At 36.7% G+C, this 27,388-nt stretch overlaps 1 protein-coding gene across 1 annotated transcript in view; it reads left to right on the top strand.

Annotated features, from left to right (window-relative positions):
* Positions 1-21,683, top strand: part of MRPL3 (mitochondrial ribosomal protein L3) — a 56,050-nt gene extending 34,367 nt beyond the window's left edge. The window contains exons 7-10 of the mRNA XM_040232667.1: positions 4,901-5,009; positions 6,893-6,970; positions 9,132-9,209; positions 21,147-21,683. Coding sequence (XP_040088601.1) covers positions 4,901-5,009; positions 6,893-6,970; positions 9,132-9,209; positions 21,147-21,299 — 418 coding nt within the window. The 3' untranslated portion in view covers positions 21,300-21,683. The remainder of the gene's footprint in view (positions 1-4,900; positions 5,010-6,892; positions 6,971-9,131; positions 9,210-21,146) is intronic.
* Positions 21,684-27,388: the final 5,705 nt, after the last annotated feature.

Genomic DNA, 27,388 nt, shown 5'->3' with positions numbered 1-27,388 from the left:
TTTACTAGGGATTTAACCTTGGGCAAGTGGCTTAACTTCTCTGGATACATTTCATTATCTTTAACATAAAGGTTTAGGATTAAATGGTTTCTAAGTTTCTTCTTTTTTTTTTAAATGTGGGTTTTGGGTTTTTTTTAATTTTTTATTTAGTTTTTTTTTTTTAAGTACAGTTGATTGACAATATTATGTTAGTTTCAGGTATACAGCAGAGTGATTGTTTTATATATATACATCCTTTTTCATATTCTTTTTCCTTATGGTTTGTCACAGGATACTAAATATAGTTCCCTGTACTATATGGTGGGACTTTGTTGATTATCTGTTGTATATATAGTAGTTTGTATGTGCTAATCCCAAACTCCTAATTTATCCCTCTCCTACCCTTTTCCCCTTTGGTAACTGTAAGTTTATGTTCTGTATCTGTGAGTCTATTTCTGTTTTTTAAATAAGTTCATTTGTATCATTTTTTTTTAGATTGTACATATTTCTAAGTTCCTTTCAGTTATATAAATCTGTTTCCAAAAAATAATCCCTCAGTTTCCCAAATGGCATAATTCACTGTTTTCTATATTAATGAAGAAGTAATACTCAGAAAACTGTTTTGTCTCTTCATGATGTTACAGAATTATTTCAGTTTTTTGTTTTGAGAAGAGCAGACTGAACTTAGGACAGCAAACATGGTGTCTGGGTTTAGTTAGGACAGCTAGAAAACGCCCCCTTCTATAAAAGGGCCCAAAAGAATCACTGCACATTTGGCTCTTTGTCCTACTGAATGAGGGGCTTCCCTGGTGGCTCAGGTGGTAAAGGATCCGCCTGCAATGCAGGAGACGCAGGTTCAGTCCCTGTGTCAGGAAGACCCCCTGGAGAAGGAGCGGCAGCCCACTCCAGTATTCTTGCCTGGAGAATCCCACGGACAGGGGAGCCTGGCAGGATACAGTCCATAGGGTCCCAAAAGAGTCGGACACAGCTTAGGAACTTAAACAACTATTGAATGATCTAGATTTAATGTCAGAAAGCTGTAAGCAGTGCACACTTAGCAGTCAGTTGTTGATAAAAATATTCCCAGACATTGATAGTTTATAGTTTCTATTGATAGTTTATAGCTTTATAGTTTTTCGACAGAGACAGAATACCTCCTGTTCAGGTCATGCTGTCACGAGTTCATCATGGAGAGTAACAGCCAAACAGATCTTCCATGCTAGCTTTTACCTTGTGTGTGATGAAATGCAGAGTACCTGAAACGTTCCACGATGACTTGCCTGTCTGCTCAGGAGCTGTTGTACATCTCTGATTGAGTAGGGTTAGACAGAACACTGCATTGGGTAGAAACTGACTTCAGACATTTACAGGGGTCTTCAGTGGCCAGGGCAAGACTTGGTGAAATTCCTTCAAAATTCCTCAGAGGACTCAGAATGGATGGATTTGAAAGTACTCCTCACCTATAGACCTTACTTTATCCTCATATACAAGTGTATCCAGAACCATGCAATCAAAGGCAGTTACCCACTAAATAGGGAAATATTTGATGGGTGTGTATTAAATCTTTATATCTGCTGGTGGACATTTAGGTGTTTGTCAGAGTGTGACAGGGAAATGAAATTCATAGTAATAATCTCTGGAGATTTATGGAATACAGTTAGAAACACTAAACTATGCATTATCTTCTGCAAGGTTCTTAACAGTCAGACCTTCATGCCCTTCCTCCCCTTTTCTGAATACAATCTTCTTAAACTTTTATTAAAAAGCCCATTATATATATCATTTGGAAACTATAGGACCAAATCAAGGAAATAATTATTTTTTCACAGTTAAAGTAACAGGGTTACTCTGAGTTCTCAAGATAGGGTGCTACTTTTAGATGCTGCACAATCCCCATGCTTCATGAACTTAAAGTACAGTGAGGAAAAACACTGAGAAACAAGGACAATAAAGTCTAAATTTAAATTGTATCTCTGAGATTTTTTGTAATTTTGTTTTAGCAAGTATGAATGCTGTAAATAAAGTACACTTTTTATGTTTTCCTAATTTTCACATATGTTTCACTAGATTTGGACCTTAACATTGTGTTCTAGCTGATTTGAATTTTCCTTTATTTCATTTATTCTGCTGTCATTAACTAAAAATGGCAGCAAAAAAGGGGTGGGTGAGATTAAAACATATTATGTATTTCATATCCCTTTTAGTGAGATGAAGGTTTTATTTTATGCAACCTGTGAAAATCCTATGTTGGAACTGTGCGTGGGTATACTAAGTGTATATTCCTTCATTTCCTGCTTTTGTCTTTTTTTTTTTGTTCTCCAGTTGGGTGACAACTGAGAGAAACAAAGGAGTAGACACCTGTTCTGCACCCCCACCCCCCACCCCGGAGCAACAGGTGCCTTTTGTTCTCTATGGTCTCAATTCAGCCAGTGATTTGTCACATCATGTGTATCTTATCCTTTTGTTTAAAGGTTACTTATTGAAGAGGCTCCCATTGTACACAGTATAACAACATGATGTGTTCTAGAACTAGATTGAAAAACAGTCTGTAATTAGCTGACAGTAATTACCACTTTCAGGATACCACTTTGATTTTGTAATCATCTGCTGGTAAAATGAGCTAAATTATCTTCTGAAATTTACCCAGAATGTTTTTTTTACCAGTGCACACTCGCATGCTCTCTCTGTAAGCGGGAGCTGAATCAGTTTGAGAACTCAGAAGGTACCAACAAACTTTCTACCAAGAAGGACCACTGTTAGTATTTTGAAACCATGCTCACTTTAGATTTGGCATTGCCACTCCCTTCCCTTTTTTTCTTTAAAGTGTTATTTGCTGAACAGTATCATAAGTTCAAATGACTTTTTAGGTACTTTTCTATTTTTAAATTGCAAAGCATTTATTTTTCAAACACATTCTAAAATTCAGTGTTAAAGCAAATTCAGTTCTGAAGCAAAACTGCAGTGAAATATTTTATTACTTACTTCCTAGATGCTAATCTTGCAAAGTTTATGGTGACTTTTCAGTGAATATTGAAATTCGTTAAATTTCTACTTTACCTCTTTGATCAAGGATAAGCGTTATTTTGAATTCTTGAGGCCAAAAAGAATTATGTACAGGCACGCCCTAGATATGTTACAGTTCAGTTCCAGACCACTGTGGTAAAGCAAGTCAAACACATTTTTCGTTTCCTAGTGCATGTAGAACTTATGTTTACACTGTAGTATAGTCTGTTAAGTGTGCAATAGCATTATGTCTAAAAAAACAATTTATGTCCCTTAATTTAAACATACTTCTGGCTTAAAAAGAAACCGTCATCTGATCACACAAGGTTGCCACAAACCTTTCAAACTGTAAAATCCACAGCATTTGTGGAGCACAATAAAGCAAGGTATGCTGGTCAGCCTATACCATGAGTGATGTGTTAGTTGGTTAATGTGAAAAAAAGCTACATTTAAATTATTCATATACAAATAGCTTTGACCTGCGATTTGATAATATTCAGCTGTTATATCCTATACATATTCATATTGTTTTTATGTTGATAACATCTTGATTTGTCTAAAACAAGTCATCTTAGTCAGGTGGGCTTATTTACTTCAATCCATTACTCTCGGACGATTATTTATTTAGTGATAGATTTGTTAAATTAAGGGAACATAACATTAAAAAATGTTGACATATTAATATCTAATGAAAGGTAGAGAAATTGTTTTTATCTTAAGGATCTACAAAATATGCATGATAGAGTCTTAAAACTCATTCTAGGCATTTATTCGTACCAATCGTCCTCATATATTTGACAATCAGAGACAAAGTTTAATACTGTTTGAACCTTAGTATCAGTTTCTGTCTACATTGCATGATGTTTCTCTAGTTAGCAGAATTTGAAAATAGAATAGTTTTGTTTAAAAACTGAAATATTAGACTTTTAAGAAATTGTTAATGTCAGATTTTATTTCTCCATTGGCTTCTGATTCAGACTTTGAAACTAAGATCCAACTTCTCATCTTGCTGTGCATTTAGGGCATTATTAATATTTTATTTCATGTTCTATTGTATATTCCTGCCTAGAATTTTAAAACACAATAGCCTGAAACAATAAGTATTTATTACCTCACAGTTTCTGTGATCATGACTCCTAGTATAGCTTAGCTGTGCCTCTGGCTCAGGGTCTCTCACAAAGCTGCAGCTGACGCATCACTCAAGACTGCAGTCATCTCCAAGTTCAACTTGGGGATAATTGCCTACCAAGCTCATTAATGTGGCTACTGGTGAGCGTCAGGCCCACAGTTTTTGGCTACAGAGGTCTTTGCTGCATGATTCTCAATAGGATAGCTTATGTTATGGCACCTGGCTTCTTTCAGAGCTGAGAGCACAGAGATGAAGCCAGTCTCTTTGTAATGTAGAGTCAGAGGTGATGTTTATCACTTCTGCCATAGTTTATTGCTTAGAGTTGAGTTGCTGGTCTACTCAGACTCAAAGGGAGGTGATTGATCATACAGGGGCATGCATACTGGGAGGTAGGGGATGTTTTTTGTTTGTTTTGCTTTTTGAATTTTTATTGGAGTACAGTTGCTTTATAGGAGGTGAAGATCTTAATGGTTGCCTGCTGTATCTCTTGCAAGTACCTTGAACTTCTAAAATGTCCCACTTTTACTGTGTTGTTACATAGGATTAGTATGATAGAACTTCTGCTGAACTTGCTGTTGTCTTACGATCTTTATATAGAATGAGACTCCAGGAAATGGTGCAATCAGGAGAAAGATAAAGGCATGTTCATTTGTAATTTTGCTTATATGGCCTTTTCTAGTTATTTAGATGAGGAACTTTGCTGAAACTCTAAAATACTATCAAAGTATGCAGTTGGGGATATTTTACCTCTCTTCATTATGTAAATTATAACCAATTTATCTTGCTCAGTATTGGTAAAGGTTTTCAAGGTGTCATGAAACGATGGGGATTTAAAGGCCAGCCGGCTACTCATGGTCAAACAAAAACCCACAGGAGGCCTGGAGCTATTTCAACTGGTGTAAGTATAAGTTAGTGATCCTCTTTTTAGTGGTGAAGATTCAGATTTTGTGCATATGGTGCTTTGGTCAGTCTTTGGGATCAAGTCACATAATTTGAATCTTATTTCAGATGGCTCTTAGTAAAGTCAACACTTCTAAGGGTTCTGGCCTTTTTTACTTTTCAAAGCCAGACATGAATTATCTGGTTATATCCTATGTACTTACAGCCAATGTTCTCAGTATTGTCTGCCTACTTTCTTTCCCATCTCTGCCTCCCATCAGGGATCAGAGTGCCCTTCTATCTGGCCTCACTGGTTCCTTAACAGATTTGTTTCTGCCTTAAAAGAGACCATTGGTAAAAGTTGTCAAGGACAGTATAACGATAAAGGGGAAAGTAGTAGAGAAAGAAATGAGAAATAGACAATAGGGGCATAGGAAGGAGAGAAGGAGTTTTCTACTGCTAATTCAGGCCTAGTGAACACCTCTCCCTAAGGTATAGCCTGAAGAACCTGGGGGAATGTTACTCTTTGGAGCATCAGAGGATGCAAGGTCAATTCTAAAGCTTGATAATGTATTCTACTTCTTATAAGAGAGATACAGTTTAAAAACACTCGAGTTAATTTCTCACCTAGCAGATTGTGCTGCCGAGCTGTTTAATTTTTTCCACTCTTTTGGCAAGGATGTTCTCTCATCCACTGCTGATGGAAATATAAAAGAGTATATTCTTTATGGGCAGAAATGTGATATCTAACAAACTACCCATGTATTTTGCTTTTGACACAGCAATCCTGCTTCTCAGAATTTACTTGAAAGATATTCTCCCCAAAATATAAAGATGCATTTGTACAAAATTAGTCATTGTAACATTATTTGTAATTTATAAGCATAAATGTCCATACCTGGGAGTTGGGATGAACTCATCCAAACTCCTAGGTATAGTGGAATACTATGCAGCTGAAAAACAAACAGCAAGGTCATTGTGAAACAATGACATGATTTCCAGGATATAACAAATGCACACATTACCTGCTTATTTTTGCAAAAAGAAGGATGAAAAAGATAAACCAGAAACTAATAAGACTGATTGCCTACTAAGGATGAGTTAGATTAGACTTGAAGAGCTCAGTAGTGGCAGGAGTGACACTGAAGATATTCTTTTTTATTACACTTTTTACTTTGGAACCATGTTAATGTTTTATATATTCAAAGTAAAATAAAAACATGGGTGGAGGGATCCAAAATGGAACATAATTAGAAAATGAACCTATTTCAGATGAGTAACAGACCTTCACTAAAGTGGAGGACTGGAGTGGACTAACTCAAGTAACTTAAGTAGTGTTAATTAGCCATTCTGAGATAATTTTCTGTGAACTGTAGGATTGACCAGATGAATAAATATATTGATAATGGAAGCCAAGTTTCTCACGGTTTGGAGATAACTGAGTCTGTCCTTCAGTCACTTTGCAGAAAGATAGTAACATCAAAAGCAGGGGTGGGAGAATAGGACCATTCCTGGTGCAGTGGATAGATGGAATGCAAGTCAGTTATTACAGAAGATTCGTGAAAACAGGCCAGGCAGTCCACATTTTTTCTTTAAATGATAGTGAGATGTGTTTGTATGTCCTTCTTAACACCTCGTTTGCTGCTCTGTCTTGTTACTGAAGTTTTCTCCTGAAGATATACTCAGTCTGTGTTTTTTATTGTTCTAATCTAATTTAGAAAGGGAATTTTCTAGGGGTAAATGTGACTAAATCCATGTTTAGTTTTTTACTGGGGCCTAGCAAAATGGGAGGGTGTGGAATATTTTTATGACTTGTTTCTTTTTTGCATTTTGGTTTGATTGGTACTATTGGAAATTGAGAGGCACTACTTGAAAAGTGCTAATTTGGGTTCTCTTCTTTAGGATGTTGCCAGAGTCTGGCCTGGAACTAAAATGCCTGGACAGTTGGGGAATGTGGATAGGACAGCATTTGGACTAAAAGTAAGTTTCTGGAGTGACTCTTTTTAGAAATAAATTAATGCCTAAATGCAAATGCAACAGTATATGTATTGAACATGTGTCAGTGTGTGGTTTTACAGTTATTGAGGGTTGGGGCTATATGAGCTGTGTGTGTGTGTGCGTGTGTGTGTGCATGCATTGGAGTTGCTATCATATGTATTCATTAATATCCAAGCCTTGGAAAATGTACTCATTAAAAAGAAAAAGTTAATTATTATTTGACCTGGAAGATTTCCACAAGGTGTTATGTGAAAAAATAAATATTCAGAACATTATGTGTAATACTCTTATAATAAACATAAGCTCCCTACATACATGTTGCCACACCATGTGAACACAGAGTAGATGGTTATATACCAGATTATTTTTTATTAAATGTCAAATGTGTGGGTTGATGTGGGTGAGGAAAAGAAGAGAGGGAGACAATAGAGACAATGAAAATAGGGAAAAAAAGTACTCAAAAAGCATTGTGCTATACATCCATTGTTGTAAAATAATTATATATTTAAAAGGGGGGAGTTAAATTCACTCTCTTTGAACTTGAAGAATATATGTAATATCTAAGTGAAAATGAATTGTAGATAATAGGTGCCATATAATTGTATTTTTATTAAAACAACTAATCTGTGTATATGTATGAAACACATAGAAAGTACAAAGAAGAAAATAAGCCATTCAAAAGAACCACCTCCAAAGATAATCATTAGTAACATTTTGGTGCATATTCTTTCATTCTTATTCTAGATATATGTTATTTATAAATTTTAAACAGCAGAAGTTTTTTAAATTTTATATAATTAAATCTAAGATTATTTTTCCTCTTCTATTACTTTTATATGTGCCAGTTCAGTTCAGTCACTCAGTCATGTCCAACTCTTTGTGACCCCATGAACTGCAGCATGCCAGGCTTCCCTGTCCATCACCAAATCCCAGAGCTTACTCAAACTTATGTCTATCAAGTTGGTGATGCCATCCAACCATCTCATCCTCTGTCATCCCCTTCTCTTCCCCTTCAATCTTTCCCAGCTGCAAGGTCTTTTCCAATGAGTCAGTTCTTCACATCAGGTGGCCAAAATATTGGAGTTTCAGCTTTCAGCATCAGTCCTTCAAATGAATATTCAGGACTGATTTCCTGTAAGATTGTCTGATTTGATCTCCTTGCAGTCCAGGGGACTCTCAGGGGTTTTCTTCAACACCACAGTTCAAAAGCATCATTTCTTCGGCACTCAGCTTTCTTTATAGTCCAGCTCTCACACCCACATGACTACTAGAAAAACCATAGCTTTGACTAGATGGACCTTTGTTGACAAATCTGCTTTTTAATATGCTGTCTAGGTTGGTCATAGCTTTTCTTCCAAGGAGCAAGCATCTTTTAATTTCATGGCTGCAGTCACCATCTACAGTGATTTTGGAGCCCAGGGAAATACTCTCACTATTTCTATTGTTTCCACATCTGTTTGCCATGAAGTGATGGGACCGGATGCCATGATCTTCGTTTTCTGAATGTTGAGTTTTAAGTCAACTTTTTCACTCTCCTCTTTACACAGACATCTATTTGTATCTACTGTGTGTATTTTCTTTTCATGTATGCATATGTGTGACAGGAGAGATTTCAGTTTCCCTAGTATTTAACATTTACCCATGAGGTATGGATCAAACTTGATTTTCCCCCAAACCCTTTCTCAGTACTTTCTTGACTATTCTCACTTGTGTAAATGTTTTCCTCACGTAAATATCTGTTTGAAGGCCATCTGCTTAGCACACTTTTTAAAAAGATTAGACCCAGAGAGATGATGGCTTCCCAGTTTCTAGTTGCAAGCTCATATTAACTAAAAATAAACTTGGATTTCCACTTGTTACTCTTAATGGTGCCAGCAGAATATTGAGATATCCTAGTAGTCTTGATTGTTCAGTCACATTTATACTTAAAATGAGAGTTTTCTACCACTTAACATGAGACATGTGTTGTAGTATTACAACACAAGTCATCCATAGGATTTGAATTTTTTATTCTCATTCAATATTTTGAGTTGCTAACATGATTATGACTCCAGGCTACTTATAGCCTCAGCTTTTGTTTGTATTAATGTAAGTGTATTCTCATACTTTCAACTCTTAAAGTTTGATTTTATTTCTACTTTAGGTGTGGCGAATAAACACAAAGCACAATATAATCTATGTCAATGGTTCTGTACCTGGACACAGAAATTGCTTAGTAAAGGTATGTGTAATGGTCTTTATTTTCTCTTGTTCAGAGATGTGGATGTTTGCCATGAGTTCTCTTTTCACCCATATGTGACTTGAAAATAAGTAGCTGTTTCCCCACGTGTTCTTTGCTAATTTTTCTACTTATGTAGTAGCACCTGAGTGAGAAAATTGCATAAAATAACCTATAGGTTATGCCTCTAAAACCATAAGCCTACACAAAGGGTAGGTCTAGTAAGAGGCTCTTTAGAAATACAAAAAGGTTATTAGCAAAACTACTTATTAAAAATACCAATATATCTCCGTCCTTCCAAAAACTTTTTCATTTTTAAAGAGTACTTTGACATGGGAACTGGAATTATGTGAGGTGAAAGTTAAATGAGAGTCAACAAGAAAGGTGGTTTGAAGTAGACATTTTGAGAGATTTATTATTATTACTAGCATTGCTCTGTCTTTTCCTTGAAAATGTATTTTTGTGTTCAGACATGAAGAGAAGAAAACATGTTGTACAAGATAGACTTGAAAAAAATTCTTAAGCTCTTAGAGACTTTTTTTCCCATCAAATAAAAACAAAATAAATATTCAACCTGGGATTTAAGTCAACATAATACAAAATGAGAGATCACTTTTGAATTTTGAATTGTCCATTCTGAAAAATGAACTTGTATTAGAAGTGTATCAGCAGTTCCCAGAAATAGGTTCTTCATTAATTTTCTAACAAGAACATCAAAATAGGCTGAAACTTAAATCCTAGATTTTTCCAGTCAGGTCAAGTAGGTTGCATTACTAGCATAAGGTACCGAATTTGTTTCAGTCTCACAGTAATTAAAATTCACTTTCTGGCTTCCCTGGTGGCTCAGATTAAGAATCCACCTGCAATGCAGGCGCCCTGGGTTCGATCCCTGGGTTGGAAAGATCCCTGGAGGAGGGCATGGCAACCCACTCCAGTATTCTTGCCTAGAAAATCCCATGGAGAGAGGAGCCTGGCAGGCTGCAGTCCATACGGTCACAAAGAGTTGGGCACGACTAAGTGACTAACACTTTCACTTTTCCGGAACTCTTCACTTCTTTAATTGAATTCTCTTTTTTTTTTTTTAAGAAAAAAAATGCATTTGATAAATTATTGCAAGATTTGGGCAGGTTTTTGTTTATGTTTTGTTTTGGTTTTGGTTTTCAGGTTTTTAGGTTTAGGTGTTTCCAAGCTCCAGGTCACCCAAGTCATACTGGTACTGGAAGCCAGCAGATTGTCACTCTGCTTCTCCTAACATTTTGGCCTCAGAATTCAATGCATTCCTATCTCCAGATTTTGTTATGTCATTTTAAATCACAACCTAATAAAAGAGAAAAAAGGAAAATGACCATTTTTCATAATAAATTATACTGGATAGCAGATGAAATTTTAAACATTGCCAAATCCTCCTTTTCTCTCCATTCGCTGTATACAGTTCTAGGCTAGCTTCCAGCTAAGAACTGCTCAGGTTTACCTCACTATTGTCCTTGACACCAGCAGGGATGAATAGGTCAACTACCTTGAAATACCACATGTACAGGGTTCAGATCTGGTTGTTATAAATAATTTACAATCAACAACACTTACTATTTAGATTTTCCATCCACTTCAACAAAGATTGCCTCCAAAAACTCAGTCTACTTAATGACTGATGGCTTGCTATCACTGAAGATGTTCAGAAAGTACACTGAAGGCAATTCCAAAAGAGGAATCCAAATATATTTTGAGAAACTGTACCATCAGAGAAATGTCTGGCCACTTTGAAGTGTTAACACACTAGTGAATATATTTCCAACAAACAGATTTTGATAAAAGAACTCATCTTGAAAAAAGTCTTTGAAATATAGTATCCTTTAACTGTCTTTTATAACCTTAAATGTCCATCCCAAATATAAAGTGTGGGTTTAGGGGAGTGTTTTGTGAGCTTGTGCTTTAAATGTCAAAAGTTTGGTAAATCTTCTGAAAATATTCACCCCACTTTGTCCATTCTTCCCAATGATTCCATAGCAGGTGAATAAGCCTCTTGTCCTCGGGGGTCTAGGCTCTTCTTGCTGGATGGGCAGCCTCATTAATTCACTCACTCCACAGGAGCTTTTGGCTCCATCAGAATACAGAGTACTAGGCTGCCAATAACTTCTTTGTTTTGCATTCTAAAGTTAGTAAGTGTCTTAGGGATAATAAAATCTGTTTAATCAATGTAAGCTTTTTGTTATTGAAATTCACTAAATGTATTAAGAGAGCCTAAAGAACTGTTTTCTACAACGTCATATACTTACTATGCATGTGTGCTTGTCCCTATATCCTGATTTATAATGAGTTTATTTTCAGTTTTGTCTGTTTCGTGTGTATGTTCTACCTCCAGCTTTCCTAAAAAGGAATTGAACTGGTTTGCCAATATACGTAAATATAAAAGAATGAAAGAGAGAGTCCTGAAGGCAGGGAAATAATAAAGCCAGTGGTAAGATTCACTACACAAAAATATGTACCAGCAACTTTGGCAAAAGATAGTGGAGTAGAGGGACCTTGAGTTCACCTCTTATGAGCATACCAAAATCACAATTAACTGCTGACCAACCATCAGTTTAAAAAAAAAGACTGGAACCTCCCCAGAAAAGATACTCTACATCCAATGATATAAAGAAGAAACCACAATGAGATGGTAGAGAGTGCACTTGTGATATAATCAAATCCTTTAGCACCTGGCTACCCACAAACTGGAGAATGAGCATATCACAGAAGTTCTCCCACAGGAGTGAGTTCTGAACTTCCTCAGGCCTAACATCAGAAAGAGGAGCTCCCAGAGCATTTGGCTTTGAAGGCCAGCAGAGCTTGATAGCAGGAGCTCCACAGGACTGGGGGAAGCAGAGACCTTACTCTTGAAGGGAACATGCAAAATCTCATGTGTACCTGGAACCATGGCAAAAGCAGTAATTTCATAGGAGCCTGGGTCAGACCTACCTGGTGGTCTTGGAGGATTTCCTAGAAGTTGTCAAGCAGCTGTAGTTCAACCTGGGGATGTAAAAACCAGTGGCAGATATATTAGGGAGTATTCATCATGAACTCTCATTGGAGGCTGACGTCTTGCTTAGGTCATTAGTACAAAGACCTGGCCCTACCCAACAGCCTGTAGGCTCCAGTGCTAGGACACCTGGAGGCCAAGCAACCAAGTGGGCAAAGACACAGCTGCATCCATCAACAGACAGGCTGCCTAAAGACTTCCTGAGCCCATAGCCACCTTTGACACACCTCTTGACACAGGCCTACGCACCAGAGGGCCAAGAACCAGTTCTACCCATCAGTGAGCAGTCACCAACCCCTTTCCTTCCAAGAAGCCTGCACAAGCTTATGGAGCAGCCCCATCCAGCAGGGGACAGATACCAGAAACAAGAAAACTAAATCACACAGCCTATGGAACTGAGCCTGCAAACTGATCAGACCGTCCACTGGGACCAACTGATCCCTGAGCCTTTGATGATGAGCTAGGGGTATACTGCTGGGATACACAGGACATCTCATATAGAGGGCCACTTCTCCAAGACTGAGAAACCTAACTAACCTACCACACACAAAGAAATACAAGTAGAAATTTAAACAGAATGAGGCAACAGAAGAGTATGTTTCAGATGGAGGAAAAAGATAAAACCCCAGAAGAACAACTAAATGAAGTGAAGTTTAGGCATTGTATTCAAGGAGTTCAAAGTAATGATTAAAAGATTATCCAAGAACTTAGAAAAAGAATGGATATGCAGAGCAAGTAGTTAGAAGTTTTTAACAGTCAGAAAACAAGCAAACAGAGATGAATAATGAGGACAGTTGAAGAGACCTTTGGGCCAACGTCAAGCACACTAACATTCTTATTATAGGGATCATAGAAGAGAGGGCATGAGAAAATATTTGAAGAGGTAGCCTCAGATACCTGAAAGTTTCCATAACCTGGGAAAGGAAACAATTACCCAAGTCCAGGAAGTGAAGAAAGTCTCATATAGGACTAACCCAAAGAGGGACACACCAGTACACATAAGAATCAAATTGACAATAAATAGAGAAAATATTAACAGCTACAAGGGAAAAACTATAACATACAAGTGAACTCCCATAAGACTGTCTGCTGATTTTTGAACAGAAATTCTGCAGGCCAGAAAAGAATGGCATGATACATTTAAAGTGATGAAAAAATCTACAAACAAGGATACCCAGCAAGACTCTCATTCAGATTTGATGGAGAACTCAGAAGCTTTACAGACAAGCAAAAGATAAAGATTTCAGCATCACCAAACCAGCTTTATAGCAGATACTAAAGACTTTGAGAGTCCCTTGGACTGCAAGGAGACCCAACCAGTTCATTCTAAAGGAGATCAGCCCTGGGTGTTCTTTGGAAGGAATGATGCTAAAGCTGAAACTCCAGTACTTTAGCCACCTCATGCAAAGAGTTGACTCATTGGAAAAGATTCTGATACTGGGAGGGATTGGGGGCAGGAGGAGAAGGGGACGACAGAGGATGAGATGGCTGGATGGCATCACTGACTCGATGGACGTGAGTCTGAGTGAACTCCGGGAGATGGTGATGGACAGGGAGGCCTGGCCTGCTGCAATTCATGGGGTCACAGAGAGTCAGACACGACTGAGCAACTGAACTGAACTGAAAGGAAGTTCTCTAAGCAGAAAAGGAAAGGCCATAACTAGAAACAACAAAATTATGAAATGGAAAAGCTAACTGATAAACAGTGAGCAGACATACAATAAAGGTAGGAAATCATCCACACAAATTAGTAGGGAGGTTAAAAGACAAAAGTAGTAAAATCATCTGTATCCACAATATACAGTTAAGGGATACATAAAACAATTAGATGTAAAATATGATATCAAAAAAACAGTAGTCATGACGGGAGAAGAGTACTAATGTGGGGTATATAAAATGCAATTGAAATTACAAAATCAGCAACTTAATCATATGTATATAGCTGATGCACCAAAACCTCATAGCAATCACAAACCAAAAATATATAATCTATATATATATACACAAATAGCTTTACCATCTGAGCTGTAGGACTTCTCCATAGCTCAGATGGTAAGAATCTGCCTGCAATGCAGGAGACCTGGGTTCAATCTCTGGGTCAGGAAAATCCCCTGGAGAAGGAAATGGCAACCCACTCCAGTATTCTTGCCTGGACAATTCCATGGACAGAGGAGCCTGGCAGGCTACAGTACGTGGAGTTGCAAAAGAGTTGGACACAACTAAGTGACTAACACATACACAAAAGTAAAAGGAACCCAAACAACACTAAAGGTAATCATCAAATCACAAGAACAGAGAACAAAAGAAAATGGTGGGGGTGGAGGGAGACCTACAGAAGTCCACAACAGTTAACAAAATGACAATAAGAACATATATTGATAATTACCTTAAATGCAAGAGTACATCATGAGAAATGCTGGACTGGATGAAGCACAAGCTGGTATCAGGATTGCTGGGAGAAATACCAATAACCTCAGATGACACCACACTTATAGCAAAAAGTGAAGAACTAAAGAGCCTCTTGATGAAAGTGAAAGAGGAGAGTGAAAAAGTTGGCTTAAAACTCAACATTCAGAAAACTAAGATCATGGCATCTGGTCCCATCACTTCATGGCAAATAGATGGGAACCAAGGGAAACAGTGACAGACTTTATTTTGGGGGGCTTCAAAATCACTACATGTGGTGACTGCAGCCATGAAATTAAAAGACACTTGCTCCTTGGAAGAAAAGCTATGACCAACCTAGAGAGCATATTAAAAAGCAGAGACATTACTTTGCCAACAAAGGTCTGTCTAGTCAAAGCAATGGTTTTTCCAGTGGTCATGTATGGATGTGAGAGCTGGACCATAAAGAAAATTGAGTGCTGAAGAACTGATGCTTTTGAACTGTGGTGTTGGAGAAGACTCTTGAGAGTTTCTTGGACTGCAAGGAGATCTAACCAGTCCATCCTAAAGAAAATCAGTCCTGAATATTCATTGGAAAGACTGATGTTGAAGCTGAAACTCCAATACTTGGGCCACCTGATGCGAAGAGATCCTTATGCTGGGAAAGATTGAAGGTGGGAGGAGAAGAGGATGACAGAGGATGAAATGGTTGGATGACATCACCGACTCAATGGACATGAGTTTGAGTAAGCCCCGGGAGTTGGTGATGGACAGGGATGCCTGGCGTGCTGTAGTCCATGGGGTCACAAAGAGTTGGACACAACTGAGTGACTGAATTGAACTGAAGAGGATTAATTGCTCTAATCAGAAGGCATAGACTGGCTAAATGGATACAGAAACTAGACCTGTATATGTGTTGTCTAGAGGAGACCCACTTCAGTTCTAGAGACATACAAACTGAAAGCAGTAGGATGGAAAAAGACATTCCATGCAAATGGAAATTAAAAGAAAGCTGGAGTAGCAATATTCATATCAGACCACTTTTAAAAATAAAGAAATGTTGAAAGAGACAAAGAAGGAAATTACATAATGATCAAGGAAAGAAGATGTAACAATTGTGAGTATATACACACCCAACATAGGAGCACTGCAACAAGTAAGACAGATATTAATAGACATAAAATTGGAAATTGACAGTAATACTAGTGGGGAATTTTAATGCCCCACTTACATCAATGGACAGATCATCCAGACAGAAAAATCACTAAGGAAACATAGGCCTTAAATGACACATTAGACCAGATGGAAATATACGTTTCAAGGGCACATGTACCATTCTTCAGGTTTGGTCATGTTTTGGGTCACAAAGCAAGCCTTGGTAAATTTAAGAAAACTGAAATTGCATCAGGCATCTTTTCTGACCACAATGCTATGAGATTAGAAAGCAACCAGGGAATTCCCTAGTGATCCAGTGATTAGGACTCAGCACTTTCTCTGCTGAGGATGTGGATTCATTCTTCAGCCGTGAAACTGATATACCACAAGCTGTTTGGTGCAGACAATGAAAAAGAAAACAACCACAAGAAAAAAAATCAAAAACATAAACATGTGAAAGCTAAATAATATGCTACTAAACAACCAATGGATCACTGAAGAACTAAAAAAATACCTAGAGAAAAATGAAAATGAAATCATGATGATTGAAAACCTATTGAACAAAAGCAGTTCTAAGAAGGAAGTCTATAGCAGTACAAACTTGCCTTAGGAAATAAGAAAAATATCAACATAGCCTTATACCTAAAGCAACTAGAGAAAGAAAAACAACTGAAATCCAAAGTTAGTAGAAAATAAGAAATCATGAAGATCAGAGCAGAAATAAATAGACACTAAAACAAAAAAAAATGTAGAAAAGATCAGTAAAACTAAAAGCTGATTCTTTAAAAAGATAAACAAAGTTGATAAACTTTTATCTAGATTCATTATGGGGAAAAAAAGGAGAGGACCCAAATCAGAAATGATAAAGCAGAAGTTAAAGCCTATACCACAGAAACACAAAAGATCATAAGAGGCTGCTACAAGCATTACAGAAGGAAATGGCAACCCGCTCAAGTATTCTGGCCTGGAGAATCCCATGGACGGGGAGCCTGGTGTGCGTCCATGGGGTCGCAAGAGTTGGACACTACTTAGCGACTAAACCACCACCACAAGCAAGTATATAACCATAAAACGGACAGCCTGGAAGAAATGGACAAATTCTTAAGAAGAAGCAGTCTCCCAAGACTAAGCAAGGAAGAAACAGAAAATATGAACAGACCAATTATCAGTACTGAAACTGAAGCAGTAATTTTAAAACTGAACAGACAAAAGTCCAGGACCAGATAACTACACAGAAAAATTGTATCAAACATTTAAAGAAGAGTTAACACCTATCCTTCTGAAGCAGTTTCAGAAAATTACAGAGGAACAAGCACTTCTGAACTCATTCTATGAAGCTACCATCACCCTGGGCTTCCCAGGTGGTGCTAGCAGTAAAGAACCTACCTGCCAATGCAGGAGATAGGAGACGCAGGTTCAGTCCCTGGGTTGGGAAGATCCACTGGAGAAGGGCATGGCAACCCACTCCAGTATTCTTGACTGGAGAATTCCATAGACAAAGGAGCCTGGCAGGCTACAAGTTCATAGGGTCACAGAGAGTCAGACACGAGTGAAGCAACTTAGCACACATTCACCATTGCCCTGATACCAAAATCAAAGATAATTACAAAAAAAGAAAATTACAGGCCAGTATCACTGATGATCATAGATGCAAAACTCCCCAATTTAAAAAAAAAAAAAATCTAGCCAGCTGAATCCAAAAATACATTAAAAGGATCATACATCACAATCAATTGGGATTTATCCCAAGGATGTAATGATTTTTCAGTATCTGCAAATCAATTAATATCATACAGCACATTAACAAGTTGAAGAATAAAAACAATATGGTCATCTCAATACATGCAGAAAAAGCTTTTGATAAAATTCAACATCCATTTATGGTAAAACTCTCCAGAAAGCAGCCATTGAGGGAACCTGCCTCAATATAATAAAGGCCATATATGACAAACCCACAGCTAGCATCATAATCAACAGCAAAAAGCTGAAAGCGTTTCCTCCAAGATCAGGCAGAAGACAAGTACCCACTCTTGCCACTTCTATTCAACATAGTTTTGGAATTTCTGGCCACAGCAATCAGAGGAAAAAGAATCCAGATTGCAAAAGAAGTAATAAAATTATCACTGTTTGCAGATGAAATGAGACTGTACATAGAAAATCCTGAAGATGCTATCAGAAAACTACTAGATCTCATCAATGAATTTAGTAAAATTGCAGGATGCAAAATTAATACACAAGTCTATTGTACTTCTTTACACTAACAATAAAAATCAGATGATAAAATCATGAAAATAATCCCATTTACCATCACATCAAAAAGAATAAACTACTTAGGAACAAACCCACTAAAGGAGGCAAAATACCTATGCTCAGAAAACTGAGATGCTGATGAAGAAAACTGAAGAAGACACAAACAGATGAAAAGATATACCATGTTCTTGGATTGGAGGTATCAACATTATTAAAATGATCATACTATCCAAGGCAATCTATAGACTCAATGTATTCCCTACAAAATTTACAATGACATTTTTCATAGAACTAGGAAAGAAATTTTAAATTTTGTATGGAAATACAAAATCCAGAATAGGCAAATTAAATCTTGAGAAAGAAGTACAGAGCTGAAGGAATCAGGTTCCCTGACTTTATACTGCAAAGTTACAGTAATCCAAACAGTTTGGTACTGGCACAAAGACAGACATATAGATCAATGAAATAGAATAGAAAACCCCAAAATAAAGCCACAACCTATGATCAGCTAACCTACATAAAAAAGTCAATAATATACAATGGAGAAAGATAGTCTTTTCAATAAGTAGTGCAGTAAAATTGGACAACTGCATGTACAAGACTAGAACATTCTCTAACACCATTTACAGAAATGAATTGGATTAAAAATCTAAAAATAATATGGGATGCTGTAAACTTCCACAGGAAAACAGGCAGGACACTCTGACATAAATCACAGCAATATCTTTTTTGATCCATCTCATAGAGTAATGTAAATACAAAAATTAACAAATTAAACCTAATGAAATTTAAAAGTTTTTCACAACAAAGGAAACCATAAACAAAGTGAAAAAACAACCTGGAGAATGGGAGAAAATATTTGCAAATGATGCTACCAACAGAGAATAATTTCCAAAATATATAAACAGCTCATACAGCTCAACTTCAAAAAAAACAAACAACCCAATCAAATAACAGGCAAAAGATCTAAGCAGGCATTTCTCCAAAGAAGACATACAGATAGCTAAAAGGCATATGAAAAAAAAAAAAAAAAAACCACCCTGCTAATTAGTAGGGAAATCCAAATCAAAACTACAGTGAGGAAGTCACTTCATACCAGTCAGAATGACCATCATTAAAATGTCTATCAGTAATAAACGCTGGAGTTGATATGGAGATAAGGGAACCCTCCTACACTGTTGGTGGGAATGTAAATTGGTGCAGCTACTATAGGAAACAGTATGGAAATTCCTTAAACTAAAAATCTGAGTTACCATATAGCCCAGCAGTCTGACTCCTGGATGTATAACCAGAGAAAATGATAATTCAAAGGGTTACATGCTTGCCATTGTTCATCACAACACTATTTACAGTAGCCAAGACATGGAAACAACCTAAATGTACATCAAAAGAGATATAAAGAATCCATGGTACATTTATACAGTGGAAAATTGTGTGTGTGTGCATGCACTCAACTCAGTCATGTCCAACTCTTTGCAACCCCATGGACTATAATCCACCAGGCTCCTCTGTCCATGGAGTTTTCCTGGCAAGAATACTGGAGTGGGTTGCCATTTCCTACTCCAGGGGATCTTCCCAATCCTGGGATGAAGTCTGTGTCTCCTGCATTGACAGGATTCTTTACCACTGCATCACCTGGGAAGCCCACAGTGGAATATTACTCAGCTATAAAAAAAAGAAAATGCCATTTGCAGCAACGTGGATGAACCTAGAGGTTACCATACTAAGTCAAACAAAGAGAAATATCATATGTCATTTATATGTGGCATCTAAAAAAAATGATATAAATGAACTTATTTACAAAAACAGAAATAGACTCACAAACAAAGAACACAAACTTGTGGTTACCAAAGGGGAAAAGAATAGGTGAGGGATAAATTAGTAGTTTGGAATTAGCAGATGCAGAATACTAAATATCAAAATAGATAACCAACAAGGACCTACTGTATGGCAAAGGGAAGTATACTCAGTATCTTGTAGTAAATTACCACAGAAAGTTTTGTTGTTCTCTTTATTGTGTATTTGCTTGGGTTTTCTTTTCTAAATTCTGAGACAGTTTAATTGGTAAGAATATCTTTTTTTTCCAAGTAGAAGTTGAACCCAGGATTAGAGAATTGGAAAAAAAGTTAAAACAAGTGTTTCCTTTTAGGCAGCTGACTGATAATTTCTAACAGTTTTAATGAGAGATATGAATATAGATGTTTTTCTGTACTTTGCTATTCCTAGCAGCTGTGTACTAACATCAACCAAATTACTCATTTCTTATTGCCAAAATGTCTTATTTTAATCTGTGTGTATAATTAACATGTAATTTTTTTTAATTTATCTCTGAATGGGGGTTATGGAATGAGTCAGAAGCTTTAAAGAATCCAATAATATTTTCCAAAAATATAACATTTTAGATCATATCAATATGTATGTTATTCCTCAGTTTATGAATTCACAAATGTAATTAAAATATTTTTAGAATATAAAGATTAGTTAATAGAGCTAATTCAGAGACTCTAGCATTATTATTGTTTTTTGTTAAATACTACTCTATCCTTAGCTACTCAAAGAGAACACTACTTGTTAAATATATGCTAATTTCCTTAATAAAACTTGTTATTTGGGGTTATATGTTAGAATTTGAGGTTATTTGTTAGAATTAAGCCTAACAAAAGTACTAGATAAATTTTATTTTCTTTAATCTGAGCTCAAAAAATTCTATGGTAAAATATAGAATAATAATAACATTGGGTTGGCAAAAAAATTGGTTCAGTTCAGTTTTTTTCCGTAAGATGGTTCTAATAGCATTTGTGTGGGTTTGTGCTCAGTCACTTCAGTTGTGTCCGACTGTGCAATCCTATGGACTGTAGCCCACCAGGCTCCTCTATCCAAAGATTAACTTGAGGAAGTCTATGTTTCTGTCATTGGATTAGTTAAGTTTATTGGAATAAATATATATATACATATATATAAAGTAAGAGGAACTCAGTGTATAACAGCTATATTATTCACATTAGAAAATGTAGAAACTAAAAACAGAAAAAATAAACAAAATGTGAAAACAGATATTCTAGGATTATGAATAAGTAAACCAGACTATCTTTAAATAACTTATTAATAAGATCTTTGCTTCCCCCACCCCCCAGATCAAAGATTCTATACTGCCTGCATATAAGGATTTCTGTAAAAATCTACCATTTCCAACATATTTCCCTGATGAGGATGAAAAGGAGCTACCAGAAGATTTGTATGATGAAGAAGTGTGTCAGCCTGGAGCACCTTCTATTACATTTGCTTGATTTCATTGGACATGAGAGAATCCCACATATGCTGTGAATTCTGATGAGCCAGAAGAGTAATATAACCAGGAATTATGCGGTTTTTTCCTTAGTTAAAACATACCACATAACCACATGGTTCTCTTTTACTGTGTATTTCTCAAATTATCTTAAATGTTTATAAATTTAACTTCTACTAAAGATTTGTCTGTCTTTGTGAAAGGGTGGTTGTGGAATGGTGTCAAGTCATGGAGACTAGATAACTTATCTAGATTAAAGAAAAAAGAAAACCATTTCTTGAGCCTCAAAAACAGAGGAATTCAGATCTTTATCTAAATTATAGAAATGTTTATGTTATAGTTAAAGGCCTGACACATAATAAAATCACAAATTATGGGTCTTATATATTATACTTGTGTTGGGAGGTATAGTTATTTTTTAGCTTGATGATTCAACTATAACTTTTTTTTTTTTTGGCTGTGTCTCACAGCATACAGTGGTTAAGGCTCTGCACTGAATCACCAGGGAAGTCTTGTAATCATTTTTCCTTGATGCCTTCCAAAAGAGATTTGAAACAACCTGGGTGTGCATTCAACAAACTTATTAACCACCTATTACTCAAAATGTTGATAATAGCTCCTGGGTTTCTCTTCATTGTATGAAATGAAAATATTTACTAATGGCTACTTGTGACAGATAATTAAGCCTAACAGTGTTAGTATCATGCTCATGTTCAGTTGTTCAGTCATGTCAGACTCTTTGCAATTTCATGGACTGTAGCCTGCCAGGCTCCTCTGTCTATGGAATTTTCCAGGCAAGGATACTGGAATGGGTTACCATTTCCTGTTCCAGAGGATATTCCCAACCCAGAGATCAAACCCGAGTCTCTTGAATCTCCGGCAAGCAGATTCTTTACCTCTGAGCCATGCTCTAGGCCAGTGTAAGTATAAGCAGGCCTTACTTAACTACTGGATTTCCTCTGGATTAGATTCCTAAGGATACACAGAATTTTAACTTTTTAAACTTCAGGTGTCTTCTATGACTTGATTCACATAGCCACCCAAGAGACTTACTAGCCACAGTGTTACACCTTTTAATAACAAATTCATTAGTTACCAGGAAATCACACAAAGACCTACCAGTATTTTTGGGTCCACATTGCATTTCTCATTCTTAATTTTAAATCCAGCTAAAGCCACATCTCTCTTAAAGTTTTCATTTATACTTCATCTCTTTTTATTAAAGATTTATGGTAGTTGACAGATCCATGTCTTAAAATAGTAAAGAAAGGAAAAAACATGTAGGATGATATCAATTAGTATAAGTGGGGGTTGGGAAGAAATGGTGCCAATATAGTACAATTGAGCAGGCTGTGGCCTGAGTTGAGCAGGGGTGTTATATTTGGTGTGGCTCTGAGCTTCCTGGATAGCAAAGTAAAACAAATAACATTGATTTGTTTCATGTTTCTCTTTAATTACAAGGTCCTTAAGAGGAGTAATTTTAAACTGCAGTAAATCTTGTTTAGCACATTATTTTTTATTAAAAAGAATTTATCAAACTAGAAATTTCTGAACTTGTTAAAAATAAACATATTCAAGGGTAAAATATTAGACACATTGTTGTCAGAGACCAAGTCAAGGCTATCCTTTACTACTTCTAGACAACAGTGGTTTGGGAGATCTTAGCCAGTGCAGTAAAACAAGAAAGAGTAGTGATACAGATGCAGGGATATAAGAATAAATCTCATTTGTAAGAAATATGATCTACCTAGAAGATTTAAGACAGTCAACTGATAAGCTGTCAGAACAAATGAAGACAGTTCTGATGACTAAATACAACATCAGTATACAAACATGGACAGAGGAGCCTAGTGGGGTACAGTCCATGGGTTGCAAAGAGTCAGACATGACTGAGTGACTAACACACTTTATACAAACATATAATAGCAATATTAGGAAATTCTGCGATATGGAAGTGAATACCATCCACAGCAGCAATTTTTTAAAAAGTTACTGAGGAAAGAAGCCTAACATATTCTGAGGTCTTACTGGAGAACTAAAAATGTAATTGAAGAACATGAAAGAAAACCATGATGGTCCTTTCTATTATTTAAGTTATGAATGGGAAGATGTAATATTGTAAAGAATTTAGCCTAATTCTATTTTTAAAATCTCAAAATGACTTACCATAGAACTGTTCAAGCTGATTGTAAAAATGGAATGAATGCATAAATTTAAGAATAACCAAAACTTAAAATGGTACCCATTCATTGGGTTTGCCCCATTGTTTGTTTAGGGATTATTTATACCTATTTAATTTTGAAATTCAAAATATTGTGTACATCAATTCACTCCTTTAATTACCTGCATTTGACCAAAAGATTTTAGTAAATTATAGATGTGTCAAGGTTGCTAATGAAATGATGGGAAGTAGTTGTTAATGTACAAGACAGATGAACAGTTATTGCTGGAGAACATAAAATCTTGTTTCTGAATAAGGTATTTGCTGAGATTTGTATCAGGAGTCCCCCAACCTCTTCTGAATGAAAAACTGTTTAATTTCCCAGAAGCCACTGATGGGGGAAATCATTACTCAGGAAGGATGCTTTATGCAGTGCAGGAGACGAATCATATCATCTGAAAGTAGCCAGATGACAGAAGAAGGGCAGGATATGTGGCCTTTTGAAGAAGGCAGGAAATCCTCTACACCAGAGAACCTGCCCCAGACCCATCATCATCTGTCACCAGAGTCTGTGTTACCCAGTCCAATCCAGCAAACCAGGAGATGAGTTGTTGGGGCAAGGAAAGCCAGCAGACCAAGAAGATGGTGGACTCATGTCCCCAAAAAGCAATGTTGCCTAAATTAGAATTCAAGTTTCTTTTATACTAAAAGGGTAGGGAGTAAAGTCAAACACCCCCCTAGTTCTGATCAGACTCTTGAGAGGATGTTTTAATTTCTTCCTTCCTGCAGTCATTCACAGGTGGGCCTGGTCAGGGTGTTTCCTCTGAGCTAAACAGAGGTATTTTAGCTTAATGCTCATTACCTGTGAGGCAGGGTTCCCAGAGATGGGCCATTATGTATAATTTAACCTTATAGGCAGCATCCCTTTAGTGATTAACTTATAACAGAAAACAAAGTTTCTTACCCATTAAAATTCCCTACAGTCAGTGTCCATTCCCGTGAGAAAAGGGACAAAGACAGTTATGGCTCTCTCCTGCTAAAAAGGGGCAATCTATATTCTTGAGAAATTTTTAGTAGTAAAATCATCTTTCCTTTATTATCTACAACTATTAGACCTGATGGAAACTCTTAGCTCTTTGTTTCTAATTTGTAATTGAACATAGGATTGGGCATAGGGATGGACTTGGGTTCTAGTTCTCAATACATATATACTAAATGCCTATGCTATAAAATAAAATACATTGACTCCTCTCCAGCCATAATGAAATTACCATTTCAGTTGTGTAGGCAGACCTGTTGGAGGCAAATTCATGAGGAATGTTTAGTATAATGTGCAAAGTTTTAATATAATTGTCAGCTTCTAGGTCTTTCAGAACATTTATAGACTTATCCCATCTAGGTAGACGCCTAGAAAAAACAACCATACAATATTTCAAAGGGACTTAATTTAATCCTATTTCTGAGAGCAACTGATCCAGAGCAAGCCTTGTTGTTGTCATTGTTCAGTCGCTAAGTCATGTCTGACTCTTTGCGACCCCGTGGACTGCAGCATGCCAGGTTTATCTGTCCTCCACTCTCTCCCAGAGTCTGCTCAAATTCATATCCATTGAGTCAGTGATGCTGTCTAAACATCTTATCTTCTGTTGCCCCAATCCTCTCCTGCTCTTAATCTTTCACAGCACCAGGGTCTTTTCTAATGAGTTAGCTATTCACATCAGGTGGCCAGAGTTTTGGAACTTCACCTTTAGCAACAGCCTTTCCAGTGAATATTCAGGGTTGATATCCATTAGGATTGGCTGGTTTGATCTCCTTGCAGTCCAAGGAACTCTCAAGAGTTTTCTCCAGCACCACAATTGAAAGCATAAATTCTTCAGCAATCAGCCTTCCTTATGGACCAATTCTTATATGTGTACATGATTACTAGGAAAACCATAGCATTGACTATACGGAACTTTGTCAGCAAAGTGATGTCTCTGCTTTTTAGTATTTAATCTAGGTTTCTATAGCGATCCTTACAAGGAACAAATGTCTGAACATTGTGGCTACAATCAATGTCCACAATGATTTTGGAGCCCAAAAAAGTAAAATCTATCACTACTTCCACTGTTTCCCTTCTATTTGCCAGGAAGTGATGGGAACAGATGTTATGATCTTAGTTTTTTTGTTTGTTTATTTTAATTGGAGGCTAATTGCTTTACAGTATTGTGGGGTTTTGCCATTCATTGACATGAATCAGCCATGAGTGTACATGTGTCCTCCCATTCCTGAGCCCCCCTCCCCCCTCCCTCCCCCCCCCCACACCTTCCCTCTGGGTTTTCCCACAGCACCAGCTTTGAGTGCCCTATTCATGCAACAATTTACACTGGTAATCTATTTTATATACAGTAATATACATGTCTCAATGCTATTCTCAAATCATCCCACCCTCATCTTTTCCCTTGGAATCCAAAAGTCTGTTCTTTACATCTGTGTCTCTTTTGCTGTCTTACATATAGGGTCACCATCTTTCTAAATTCCATATATATATGTTAATATATTGTATTGATGTTTCTGTTTCTGATTTACTTCACTCTGTATAATAAGCTCCAGTTTCATTCACCTCATTAGAACTGACTCAAATGTGTTCTTTTTTATAGCTGAGTAATATTCCATTGTGTATATGTACCACTACTTCCTTATCCATTCATGTGCTGATGGGCATCTAGGTTGCTTCCATGTCCTAGCTATTGTAAACAGTGCTGCAGTGAACATTGGAGTACATGTGTCCTTTCAGTTCTGGTTTCCTCAGTGTGTATGCCCAGCAGTGGGATTGCTGGGTCCTATGGCAGTTCTATTTCCAGTTTTTCAAGGAATCTCCACACTGTTCTCCATGGTGGCTATACCAGTTTTCATTCCCACCAACAGTGTAAGAGGGTTTCCTTTTCTCCACACCCTCTCCAGCATTTATTGTTTGTTGACTTTTTGATGGCAGCCATTCTGACTGGCATGAGATGGTACCTCATTGTGGTTTTGATTTGCATTTCTCTGATAATGAGTGATGTTGAGCATCTTCTCATGTGTTTGTTAGCCATCTGTATATCTCTTTGGAGAAATGTCTGTTTAGTTCTTTGGCCCACTTTTTGATTGAATAGTTTATTTTTCTGATATTCAGCTGCATGAGCTGTTTGTATATTTTGGAGATTAATTCTTTGTCAGTTGTTTCATTTGCCACTATTTTCTCCCATTCTGAAGGCTGCCTTTCACCTTGCTTACAGTTTACTTTGTTGTACAAAAAAGTTTAATTAGGTCCCACTTGTTTATTTTTGTTTTTATTTCCATTACTCTGGAAAGTGGGTCATAGAGGATATTGCTGTGATTTATGTCAAGGGGTGTTCTGCCTATGTTTTCTTCTAAGAGTTTTATAGTTTCTGGTCTTACATTTAGATCTTTAATCCATTTTGAGTTTATTGTTATGTATGATGTTAGAAAGTGTTCTAGTTTCATTGTTTTACAGGTGGTTGACCAGTTTTCCCAGCACCACTTGTTAAAGAGATTGCATTTTCTCCATTGTATATTTTTGCCTCCTTTGTTAAAGATAAGGCGTCCATAGGTGCTTTCTGTTTTGTTCCATTGATCTATATTTCTGTCTTTGTGCCTGTACCATATCATCTTGATGACTGTAGCTTTGTGGTATAGTCTGAAGTCAGGAAGGTTGATTCCTCCAATTCCATTCTTCTTTCTCAAGATTGATTTTGCTGTTCAAAGTTTTTTGTTTCCATACAAATTGTAAAATTACTTGTTCAAGTTCTGTGAAAAATGCCGTTGGTAGCTTGGTAGGGATTGCATTGAATCTATAGATTGCTTTGAGTAGTAAACTCATTTTCACTATATTGATTCTTACAATCCACGAACATGATGTATTTCTCCATCTATTTTTGTCATCTTTGATT

The sequence above is a fragment of the Oryx dammah genome, unplaced genomic scaffold (assembly GCF_014754425.2).
Source record: "Oryx dammah isolate SB20612 unplaced genomic scaffold, SCBI_Odam_1.1 HiC_scaffold_2, whole genome shotgun sequence".
Classification (NCBI taxonomy): Eukaryota; Metazoa; Chordata; class Mammalia; order Artiodactyla; family Bovidae; genus Oryx; species Oryx dammah.
Note: the sequence above shows the minus strand (reverse complement) of the source record. Positions and strands in the feature narration are given on the sequence as shown.